Genomic DNA, 13,361 nt, shown 5'->3' with positions numbered 1-13,361 from the left:
CCAGAGTTCAGGGCCCACAACCGGACCAAAAAAAAAAAAATGCATATGAACTTGGAACTCAACTACATGGAAGTGTGCCCCCCGCCCACCCCCCCACACACACATACAGACTGAGGTAGTGGGGATTGAAACCAGGGCCTCTTGAGCCAATCCCCAATCCTACAGACAAATTCTAATTTTTGTTTGACATATTCATCCAAGAATCAGAACAAAAAGATACAAATAAGCACACAGGTTCTTCATACATGCATTACTCTAGGAAAAAAACATTTCTTCAAAGATGCTGATAAACACCAGTCATGATGAGATTTTTTCTCAAATGTTTCTCAAAATGTGAATGTGCAATATTCCCTTACATGTTTCCACTATGTGAAAAGGGAAGGCATGTGACTAGAAGAAAATTCCTGGAGGACAATTCCACTCTTCTCCATTACTTCATTCTATGGTAGATGAACCACAGTATCTACATCAGTCCAGTGAAAACACTGAACATTACTCTGCTGGAATTTTATTAAGTTTTTGTTCCAGGATGAATATGCAAATGCTATACTGACCCCTATTTATCAAGAAGACACTTTCTATTGCACCAAAGAAGAAAATGAAGAGATAAAAATTACTCTCACTTACAGAGACCTCACTAACCTGGAACCAAGGATGAAATCTGCAGTTCCAACTCAGGGTTTGTGGGATGCACATGTGTTTCTAGATTCCAACATGTGTTTTCATTTAAACCACTGGAATGTATATATGGCTCCACAAAGGGTGATAAATATTAGCAAATCTTCTAAGAATGAAACTGCTTTATTACAATATATATCAGGTTCGGGTTCAGCTTTTAGATTGTCTGAAATGCACAAAGCAAGGGAGTCTGCTTTTTACATTTATCTAAGAGTTAAAGAACAATGAAGTTTTGAAACTGTTCTACAGAGAGCATCTATTTATACCATCCCAGCCAACCAGATGCAAATCTGGGATTCCACTATTTGTCTTCTCTTGCCTTGTCTTTTGTTGGCAAGCCTGATCCAATTAAACACCAAGTATTGGGTAGAATTTGGATAGTAACCAATGTCCATTAATGCCATACTGAAGGCTCAACCATAGTATCTGAAATTCAACTACATGCACGTAAAATAATGATAGAAAACTGGCACATTCTATCCTGTCAGCACAGCATTGCTAAAATTTGTAAAGTTTAAATTCCTTTAGGAAAGAGTTCCCTATGGAAGGAAGGCTCTTTATCACGCAAGATGGCATATCTCACATAGGACAATGAATGAACTCCTCACCTGTCACAGAACTGCCAAATGTCTGAAGTACACTGCCATATAAATTCATCCACATCAGAGCCTTCAAACATCATGTTTATTTGCCTAGAATGTCCTTTCAGTTCTTTATGTGCTTAACTTCTGTCTTTCTGAAAACATCAAGAGCCCTTGCTAACCTCATAGACAAGGGCTGCTTATCCCTCTGCAGCCCCAGCCTCTCCTGATATCTTCTGTGACTGGAAGAGCACAAGTCGGTCTTTTCAAAAGGAAGGGCTTCTTTCTTTGTATAAAACGTGAATTTTAGGAAACAGGTCTAGAGTCCAAGTACCCTTCATCATTTCTCGTAAGCTTTTTCAATCAGTTCCAGCTGCTAGTTCCCCTGGCTACATATGACTGGCCCAACTAGCCTTACAGAAGATCAGAACTTTCAGGGGGCAGCAGGGACAGAATGGGCACGGTGACCAAGCATGAGTAAACATGTTCTCAAGAGACACCTTTCAAGGATTATGCTACCCTGCCATAGTCATGCTTACAGGAAATAAGAAAAGCTGTAATGGATCCTTTCCACCTCCCAGGTCAAACACGTTGGAAAAGGAGGAGAGATCAAGAGTGGTAAACGCACATAATCAGGACAACCCTGTATGGTTTCAGTGGGGGGAAAAACACACCTTACAGTAAAACTGCCTTCTCACTTTCAAACAAACCCTTCATTAGGCTTGTCCAGAAGGAGCCTAGTTGGAAAGGTCAAGTCCCATACCACATTCCTCCCCTTTGCTCACACTATTTCCAGCTAAGTGACTGAAATCTACCCTTCTTTCTGTAGAAAGGGGGCACTCAGGGACATCTAGTGTTGCTGCTGAGGCAAGGAAGTCAACCTCGACCTATCTATCTCCAAGACAAGAGTAAAGAGCAACCTACCTTTTGGAAAAAGTCTTCCCCGCTCCTGCCTTTTCCTTCAGCTGCAGCTGTAAGCAAAAATGCATAGCGTTAAAATTCTTTCTTTTTTAATTTATGCATCCAATAAAACCCTTGACCCTCAGGTCAAAGAATACAAAGGTAAACATGATGCCATCCCTGAAGTCCCAAAGTTCCGTGTGCTTCATCAGGGACTGCCAAGTTGAAAATAAAATACTGATTCCCATCAGTATTGCACATCCCTAGATTAAAGACTCCGGAAGACTGAGAAATATCCATTTCCACACTATGATGAAAGTTACTCTTTCATAATGAAGGAACCTATGAATAGATGTAATGGTCAAAGTAATTGACAAAGAGCTCCATGAACTTCTTAGGCATAACAGATCCCAGGCACAAGGCTGTCTTGTCAGGAGGAGGCTCATCCAACATGACCTACTTCTGAGGTGGTTCAGTTTCATACTATAGTAACTACATAATCTACTTGGATTTTAGTTGGCACAGTTTACATTTTAATTTATTTCATTCATATATGCATAGAGAAAAACAAAGTAACACAGAAATTAGTAATAATGGTGAAGGCCACAGCCAACAGCAAACTTCATGTAAGATTATTTAAAAGGTTACTGTATTTGAATATTAATTTTAAATATAAATAGTACCCTATAAATGCCTTCCATAGTCTACTGTATATAAAATGGATGATATCTCCTTTTCCTCACAAGAACTCAATTTGACAGTTAAAGTTTCATGACACAGTTACATTCTACTGCAGAAACTTCCTTCAGAATAAGTATTTGGCTCACAACGAATTCATAATGTCACAACTTCAAGACACTCCTTAACTCCCTATCCATCAAATCTCTAACAAGACCCCAGAGAATGAGCCTTTCAATTTCAGGATGTATATGAAGGGGACAATTTCTGTAGTTGAACTCAAACCGTAATAAACTCAAATCAGTATAGGAGGAACTACTGTACAAGAAACTCCAGATCTGAGCTTAATGTATTTTTTTAAGTACTGCTATGTCTATTTTCCAAGATCCTCAGTCCCCTGGTTCCTCAGTTCTTGGTTTGATTACTGACTCTGATGTCAGCTATGACTGTTTAGGCCCAGTCATTGCAATTCCAAGAAAATATCCTTCTTCCCCAGTTGCCCGGTATCTTGAAAGAGTCTGACTCCAAGAGGGATAGCTGTCAAGCCAAATAGAAGCCAGTCAAGGAAAGCAACAAGAGAAGCCAAGAGACTTCTCTTTCCTTAAATAGGGATCTTTCTGCACCCAAATGTGATTCTTATTCTAATTCTCAAATTCACTGTAAATTCCTCAGTGTGAAAATATAAATTCTTCCAAATGGGGATTATGGTGGCTTTGAGATCAACATAAACTTAAGATATTTTAAATGTTAATTTAAAGATCTGGTAAAGAAAGGAGAGCATGTGTTCCACTGTTTTAGTCCACAAATACTTGGGCTCTGAGTAATGAATAGTACTAGACAAGTTCCTTCCTTCATTCAACTTAAAGCCCTAACCTGAATCAAATTCAAAGCATCCCAGCTAGGGAGATAAAGCCAATATTAAAATTCTATTTTACTGTCAACTCTCCAACATATTGCAACAATATCCAAATTAAACTGCTTATATATTTAAGTTAGCTATTCTTGTTCTCCACAAAGCACTAAAAAGGGTAGTCATTTTACTGTAAACCAACAATAAAGTTGAACAACTATCATAAGAATAAGAGTTCTTCTAGGGAGACCAATGGAGGGAAGAAATATGAGGCCTGGTAATATCTTGACCCAAATCACTTCTTTTTCATTATGTTTAGACGGCAAAATGCTGGCTTTAAAATAAGTCAAACTGCATATATCATGGCATCTCTCAGCCACTGAAATCTGATTGGATTTTGTGGCAAAATGGTTCTATTGAGTCTTGCTAATCTGTATGCTAAGACTCCAGATCTTTATTATTCCACAATCACGTGAACACACACAATGATGTAGCAGGTTTTTTTTTTTTTTATTGTCCCTTTCAATCTGACTGCCAGTGTCCCAGAATATATTCACTTGAATGTAAAAAGCTATGGGTTATTCCTGCCACTGAAAGTAATTGCCTTTATTTTCCTGAGAGAGAGCTGCAAGAATAAATTACTTTTCCAATTGTACTGAAACATAGCTATCCAAATCTACAGGTAAGGCATTTCATGCTTTAAACTGAACAATTCATTTTTATGTTTATTATAACTTCTCCAGTGCCTTGCCATATTTTATTTCATATTTTTGCTTCACAAGAAATATAGGATGGCCAATCTTACTGCCAATAAAAACGGCAAAAGTTGAAACAGGTGTAAAACATTACAGTCAACCTCAGCTCCCCCAGGCGGGAAAAAAAAGACTATTCAGCTCTGAATTAAAAGTCAGGGAGAGAAGTTTCCTTTTAAATTCTAAGGCACATGGAAACTTCTGGTTAAATGTATTTTTCATTGTGAGATGCTTTTCAGTTGTAATATTTGATGCTATGTGAATCTAAAACACAAAGATGAAATACTTCATATTTAAAACATAGCATACAGTATCTTTAAAAATTACCTTGATGCATCTAGGAACAGGGCTGGAGGGGTTGAGCAACTGCCTAACAAGCTGAAGATGCTAAATTTAATCTCCAGTAACACACACACACACACACACACACACACACACACACACACACACACACACCTGACCCCCCCAAAAAAAACATCACATTTTCTTTCTTATAGAATTTGAGCAAGAAAAAAGTTCAAATTATAAACAGCACCTGAGAAATAACATCAAGTCCATAGATTCTGAACATCACTCTGTTTTAGACACAGTGACAGCATATTTGCAACTAAGAGAGCTGCTGGATCTTTAATCCACCTAACAGATTAACTGCAACTATTCAGGTAGCCTAATTCTCCCATAAAATACATTACCCAAAATGTAAAACATTTATTTATTTTTATCAATGTAATCCATTTGCTGCTACTTCTGAGCTACATGTATGTATAGTAACCGTTTCCAGAAAACTTCCCTGAAAACTTGGCCAGTTCTACTAAAAGGAGAATCAGGAAATGTTGTACAAGATGCAGTTCTATACTTCTAGAGAAATATTGATGTTGGTGAACTATATCCTGCACTTTGGACTGGAGTACAAAGCTCTGAGAACCATTCCTTAAAGTTTCTTCCACTTCTCATTAAGTTTGCATTTAGTTTTAAATTCCAGCAGTGGCAAGAGCCATCTGAACAATGCATATCACTACACATACTACACTTGTAGATTTCTGTAAGTCCAAGAGCTCACTGTAAATAAATCAAACCCACTGCCTGAAAAAAATTATGTGGGTCTACTGAGAAAAGTTTTTTTTAAAGACAAAAAAATAAAGACAACTTAAATGCTAACATTAGCTGAATTAAGGATAGTTTTCTACTTTACTTTTGTTTTATTTTTACAGTTAGACTTCCCTGGCTCAATAGGCAATGATGACTATGCAGGAGGAAGAGATCAGTAGAATCTGCCTTGAAGCTAGCCTAGCAAAAAGTTAGCAAGATCTCGTCTTAAGTCACAGATGGTGTGGCTTATAGTCTGAAAGTCAGCCACATGGGACACATGCGTAAGAGATTCACAGGCCAAGGCCAGCCCTAGGCAAAACCATGAGACCCTATCAGAAAAAAATCCAAACTGAAAGTGAAGGATTGGGGGCCAAACTCAAGAGGCAGAACCCCTGCCTGGCCAGTGTGAGGACCCAAGTTAAAAACCCTAAGTTAAAGCCAAAACAAAACAAAAAAAGGAGCAATAGTGAAGTGAGTTTTTTAGTATAAAATAGAAGGTACACAATGTTACTTCTGTAAAAAAAAAATGAAGCATATATATGCATGCTCAAATGCAAACATAAACATACTTTAAGGAGGTTGCATTTTTAAAATTTTATTTTATTATAAAGATGCTATACAGAGGGGATATAGTCACATGAGTAAGGTAATGAATGAGTACATTTCTTGTCGAGCAATATTATCCCCTCCTTTGTTTTTCTTCCACTATCCCTTCCCTCCCCAAACTCCCTTACTCCTCCCCCTCTGAAGTAGTAAAGTTCATCTCCAACATAGTGTCTTGTGGGTATCATTGTTGCAATGGGTCATCCTGTGTTTCCTGTTTCAGCATTTTGTTATTCCCTTTCCCCTCCCAAAATTAGATAAATGTATATAAAAGATGCAGGGTACCAAAGTCAAATACAGTGACAACAGGAGATATACCATAAGGGGAAGAACATACAAAGCAAACAAAAAAAATCACTAAGTGCATTAAAAACCACCACAACAAAGAAAGACCTCTGTGTCCCTATCTTCCTTTCATTTAGCATCATCTTATATGGTCATATGTACACAGCTGTTGAGCTTTTCTGCTCATTTGATAAAATTATCCTAGATGTATACTAATTATTGCAAATGAGGGAAATCATGGGACCTATACTTCTTTGGGTCTGGCTTACTTCACTTAATATTATTTTTCAAGTCTTTCCATTTTCTAACAAATGGGGCTGTGTAATTCTTTCTGATGGAAACACAGAATTACATACACACACACACACACACACACACACACCACATTTTCTTGATCCATTCATCTACTGAGGGGCATCTGGGTTAGTTCCATATCTTAGCTATGGTGAATAATGCTGTGACAAACATAGTTGTGCTGGTAGCGTTAGTATAACTTTGTTATCATTTGCTTTCTAATTAGGAAAACAGACAAAATCATTTTCAAATCCTCTTTCCTATTAAAGAAGGAGTGAAGTCATTACCAACACTAGCTTATCTATGCATCATTTTCAGCCCACATGTGTAAGGCAAGCTGACAAACATACAAAAACCATAATGAATGTAAGCTACCTATTAGAGTTGGTACTAGACAGTCAATGACAGCACTCCAGATATAGGCAAAAGCCTGACTAACCTAGAACCTCTAGCTTGCAACACTGATGCTGTATAGCTCTCAGTGAAGAAAGTTCAACAACTTATACCTATAATAAGAAATCTTATAGGTGAAAATAGCAAACAAACCCAAAATTTGGAGAAGCTCTGTGGTTTGCAACCAAACTTGAAAGAAGATAGAAACAAGACATATGAACCAAAAAGATAAAAGTTCATGCTGTATGCATGTATTTCCAGTTTAAAACATTTCTTAAAAGAAGGTCACTGTCACTTAAGGTCAGGATCAATAGAGACATGGAACAGACAGTACCTTATAAATGTATCACATTCTAATAAACTTATCACATGGCTAAGAATCTGAAAGGAAAGAGATAGATTACCCACTGTGACTTAAGCCATAAACATGGGTCATCTACCAACTATACTATAATCTAAAATTATACCTGAAGCTGTTTTTAAAATTATAATTCCCACTAAATAGCTTAACAAATTTTTTTAAAAAGAAATAAAAAGAAAAAAATCACAGGGATTGGGGGAGGAACTCTGATTTGTTATAAGAACAGGGTTTTGCAGATACTTCCCAAAACACAGACTGCGGTGGATTTTCTTCACATGTCAACACTCTCGAAGCAGTAAAGTCCTGTCAATGTTCCATGCTGGACTCTATCTAAGATAGCGATATCCCTGCCACACTCAGGGCACAGCAGCAAATGATCAAGGACCAGAATTCTCTCTAATCTATCAGGTTTTAGTTTCAGAATGTGTCTGTTGCTGTCAAATGTAGGAAAGCAGACATTCACAAAAATCTGAGAACATTACATTAGTCACTGCTGCAAGCAACTTTTAACTTGAACTCCTTCTGCATTAAAAGTTCATTCAGACTTATTTGCTAGCCTGACAATGAGGATTTCCCTATGGACTAATGATGCTAAAACATTTAACAATGGAATTTCAGAGTTATTTAATTGACAGCAACTTTGGACATGCATAAAAGCTTCCTTCCAGACTATTTCCTACATAAGAAATTGTTAAGCATCATTTAGTACTTTGAGTATTTATAAAATACCAGTTTATTTTTAAAATTTCAATACTAGTCTAGCTTTATCAAAAGTTAAGTGATATTCATAGCCTGTAATTGTTTGACAGAATTATGAATACCTACAGAATTATGAATACCACAGTAAAATTACACAAACCTTCCTATAAAGCTATGCCATCTAATACCACAGCACATGTGGTTAGTGAGTACTTGAAATGCAGCTTGTCTGAAAGTTCAGAAATGCCATTATGATACACACACACACACACACACACACACACACACACTGTATTTTTAAGACTTAATGGAGAAAAAGTAGAAATCTTATTGATTTTTTTACTGTCTGTTGAAATGATCTACTTTCCTAAACAAGGTTAAATGAAGATACACTATTAAAACTAATCTCAACCTGTTTCATTTCCACTCATCTTAATGCAATAATAAAACTTAAAATCACATAGATGGCTCACATTATATTTCCATTGTACAGTGCAGCCATAGGGAATAACTTACTCTGCTGTTTTCCAAGGAGATCTGAAAAGATTCAAGTAGAGAGCATAGCCACGGGCTATGAGAAACTTGAAAACAAAGAACACTTCCAAATAGTAGGAATCAGTGACTTGAAATCAAAGCTGTAATCTGTCTTAACATCCTGAGGACATTTTGAGAGGAAGAAAAAGACTTATTGGTACTTTTGGGGGTGGTGGGAAGGTTAAAGAATTAGAAAGATTTGAATAAAATATGTAACATTAATAGTCATTTCCTTAATATCCAGCTTTGGCTCAACTGAAAGCCATGAAACTATTTAAGAGTTTATGTGGATGGCTATTTAATGGAATGAAGTTTATATTTCTTGTGTGTTTGTAATAACATGGCAGTGGCACAAGCCAACTTGTTTTAAATCTGAAACAAATGTGTTCCAGGCATGTTTGAAGTTCAGGTTATATGCAGAAAGGCAGTCTGCCACAAAATGGGGGGTTGGGGCAGGCAAAGAAAAAGACATGCTTACTTTCCTATGAATAGTCCTATTCACCTTTACATGGACACACTCTTATTATCCTAGTTTGTTTATACAAAACTTATGAAGCACCTGAGGCACACTGAAGTCAGGAAACTGGGTTCAGGACTGGGAATGTGGCTTGACGGTAGAATGCTCGCCTAGCATGCATGAAGCCCTGGGTTCGATTCCTCAGTACCACACAAACAGAAAAAGCCAGAAGTGGCCTATGGCTCAACTGGTAGAGTGCTAACAAAAAGAAGCTCGGGGACAGTGCCTAGGCCCTGAGTTCAAGTCCCTGAATTGGCCAAAAAAAAAAAAAACCTGGGTTGAACTCTAGGTTTGTAATTGTCAGCCTCCCTAAAACTGTTTTCGCCTGTGATATGCACAAGTAAATACCTACAATCATTTAATAAATGGGAGACCTCAACCTTGACCTCAAAAAAAAAACAGTCAAGTGATTAAAAAAAAACAACACTTGAAGATGCTCATTGATAATACACTACAGAAACTCAAGGAAAATAACATGCTGGGAAGTGTTTGGGTTCATTGTTTAATGTGAGAAGGGGAAACAACAAGGAGGCAATAATGCTTGATAAGAAATGTACTCGTTATTTTGCCCATGTAATTGTAACTCCTCTGTACGGTATTCTCACAATAAAAAAAAAAAGACAGATGGGTGTAGTGAAAGGGAATTCTGGGCTGAGAGAATGCTGGGAGTACTATGTGTACCTGCCTTCAAACTCTGACTTCCTTTTTCAAATGCTTCAGCGCACCAGAGCTAGCCTATGTCCCTAGAAGAAGCCACGATGTACAAGTTGTCTGAGATGACCAAGTAAATATAAATCATCACTGATGTTTCACCACAGAACCAGTGCTCAGAGGATTATGTGGAAATCTGTGGGGTTTGGTTGAGATTGTTGTCATCATGATATGGCAGAAGAAGAGGAGTTGGTAATGCAAGATATATGGTATCTAGAGGCCAGAACATGTTCAAAAAGACTTCTATGTCAACTAGCAACTATTGGTGTAGAATTCCTCTATTAGGAAGGTACTGCTTCAAAGCACAAATCTACACTGCTTCCTCACACCCTGCCAGTGGTTTAAACTTACTCAAGAATGAAGCACAGTCAATGCAAGCAAAATTACAACTTAGAACTAAAATTGGCTCTGGGCCGTCCAGTACTAATGTATCATGCAGACATTCAGACCCATATCTACTATAAGCCTTAGCTGTGGGGACTAACACTGCCAACGATGAATACCCAGCAGTTACTTGTCTTGAAATATATCACTATACAAGGCCATTTCTTTGTTAGTGAAGACCACAAATCGGCAAGCTACACCAAAGGAAATGGGGTGGTACACTCACACACTCTCTCTCTTTCTCTCTCTCTCTTTCTTTCTCTCTCTCTCTCACTCACTCACTCTATCTCTCAAATATGAAATAGCAAAACAAAACAACAGGGAGGAGCAAAGAAAATGGAAAGAGGAAGAGAAGAAGAAGAGGAAAGGGAGGAGGAAAGGAGTCCAGGGGGAAAGATAAAGAAAGATGTGGTAGAAATTTGGGGAGGAAGGGAGGATGCAACAGTTTTCTTACTTCACTTAATATGATTTTTTCCAAGTCTTTCCATTCTCTAACAAATGGGGCAGTGTAATTCTTTCTGATGGAGCTATAGAATTACTCTGTGTGTGTGTGTGTGTGTCTGTGTGTGTGTGTGTGTCTGTGTGTGTTCATTCATCTACTGAGGGGCATATGGGTTGGTTCTGTATGTTAGCTGTAGTGTATAATGCCGCGATAAACATAGTTGTGCTGGTAGCTTTAGTATGGTCTTGTTTGTGATCATTTGGGTAAATGCCCAGAAGTGGATTTGCTGGGTTCTAGGGAAAGAACCTCCATACTGCTCCATACAGTGGTTGAATAAGTTTTCACCCCCACCAACAGTGCAATACTGTTCCCTTTTGGCCACATCCCCTCCAGACCTCTCTGTACAGCATCTTTACAATACAATAAGTTTTTAAAAGAAGTTTTAACTTACTATTATCAGAAGAGAAAAACTGTAATGTACTCTCTTCAAAATTTTAATATAAAAAATTTAATATAACAAAATAGAATTCTATCCAAGAAGTAGATTTTTAAAGAAAATTCTTCAAGGAAAAGAAGACATACATAAAATTTTAAATATATATCTTTTAAAGATCAATGCAATTATTCACCATAGCTAAGATATGGAACCAACCTCTCAATAGATGAATGGATCAAGAAAATGTGATGTGTGTATATGTATATATGTATGTGTGTGTGTGTATGTGTGCATATAATGAAATTCTATGCTTCAATCGGAATGAATGATACCACCCCATTTTTTAGGAAATAGAAAGACTTGGAAAAAAATCAACCTAAGTGATGTTAAGCCAGACCCAAAGAAATACAGGTCCACGGTTTCCCTAATTTGAAATAACTAGTATATGTCTAGGATAATCTTATTAGATAAACAGAATATCTCAAAATATATTACATAGGATAACATAAGATGATGCTAAATGAAATGAACCCCAAGGTTCATTTCAAGTACAAGAAGTTTTTGTTGTTGTTGTTTTTAATGTTCTATGTGATTTTTTTCATTTCTTTTGTATATTTTTCCCTCTATGTTTCTTCCCCTGTTGTCACTGTATTTGAGTTTGGTGCCCTGCATCTTGTATATACATTTATCTTATTTGGGGAGGGGAAGGGGAATAACAAGGACACAGGATGACCGACTGCAACAATGAGACTCAGAAGACACTATGTTGGAAATGATCTTTACAACTTCGGGGGGAGGGGTGGGGGGAAGAGGCAGGGGGAGGGATAGTAAGAATAAAACAAAGGCAGTGGTAACAATGTTTGACAACCCCTCTGTACAGCATCTTTACAATAAAATAAAATTTAAAAAACAGTAAAAAAAAAAGGTCAATGCAAAAGTGTAAAACTAGCTGAATGAATTTCTCGTGAGATGAAATGAAAATAGATGAAATGTAGACCAGCTTTTTAAAAAAAAAAAAAAAAAAAGAAATAGACTAGAAAGTTTCCAGAAGTAAAAGGTACTATGTGGCCATATTAGTAAAGCTAATTATATTTCTAGCTGAATGACAACATATTCAAATCAAGGCCTTTTGAAATTTTGCAACATCTGGAATAAAAAATATCTTAAAACCTTACAGAGAGACAAAAACAGTCATTGGCAATTAGAATGGCATCAGAACTCTCAGAGCCAGACGAAGCTATATGACGAAGGCACAAAGCCTTAAATTCTAAGGGAAAATTACTTGCAACCAAAATCTTTTTACTTTTACTAAACTCTCAAGTGTACAGAATGATATGGTAAGATTTCCAAGCATGCAAAATTGTGAAAAAATAAAATAAAAATCACTTCCCTCCTATTTTATATAAGTAGAGTTTGTAAGCTAAAATGATTAAATAAGCCCAGAGACTTGCCTTCATATAAGAAACTGGAAAACAAGAAAGGTGATGGGATAGCTTTACATTTCATCTTTACCTATTTGGATCCCTTTATGTTCTTCTCTTGCCTAATGACTCTTGCTAGGAAGTCCAGGACTATGATCAAGAGGAATGGAGAGAGAGGACATCCTTGTCTGGTTCCTGATTTTAGAGGAAATGGTTTTAGCTTTTCACCATTAAGCTTAAAGCTGGATGTAGTTTTGTCATAGATAGCCTTTTTATATTGAGGAATGTTCCACAGATTCCTAGCTTCTCCAGAAATTTTTTTTTTTCTTGATCCAGTCATGGGGCCTGAACTCTGGGCCTGGGCGCTGTTCCTCAGCTCTTCAGCTCAAGGCTAGCGCTCTACCATTGAGCCACAGCGCCACTTCCGGCTTTTTTTCTTTTTGCTTATGTGGTGCTGAGGAATCGAACCCAGGGCCTCATGTATACAAGGCAAGCGCTCTACCACTGAGCCACCTTCCCAGCCCACTTCTCCAGAACTTTTATCATAAAGGGGTAATGAATCTTGTCAAATGCTTTTTCTGCATCTATTAAGATTATCATGTGGTTCTTGTCCTTGCTTCTGCTGACGTATTGAATTACATTAATTGACTTGCATATATTGAGCCAGTTTTGCATCCTTGGAATGAATACCATTTGATCATAGCATATGATTTCTTTTCGTTAGCTGTTGAATTCAATTGGCCAGAATTGGGG

At 37.3% G+C, this 13,361-nt stretch overlaps 1 protein-coding gene across 3 annotated transcripts in view; it reads right to left on the bottom strand.

The window, feature by feature from the left end:
- The window catches only part of Bicc1 (BicC family RNA binding protein 1), a 241,045-nt gene that overhangs the window by 155,884 nt on the left and 71,800 nt on the right, over positions 1-13,361 (bottom strand). For all 3 annotated transcript variants that reach the window (XM_013017198.1, XM_013017199.1, XM_013017200.1), the window contains exon 2: positions 2,184-2,230. In XM_013017198.1, the coding sequence (XP_012872652.1) occupies positions 2,184-2,230 (47 nt within the window). The remainder of the gene's footprint in view (positions 1-2,183; positions 2,231-13,361) is intronic.

This window comes from Dipodomys ordii, unplaced genomic scaffold, assembly GCF_000151885.1.
Source record: "Dipodomys ordii isolate 6190 unplaced genomic scaffold, Dord_2.0 Scaffold34, whole genome shotgun sequence".
NCBI lineage: Eukaryota > Metazoa > Chordata > Mammalia > Rodentia > Heteromyidae > Dipodomys > Dipodomys ordii.
Note: the sequence above shows the minus strand (reverse complement) of the source record. Positions and strands in the feature narration are given on the sequence as shown.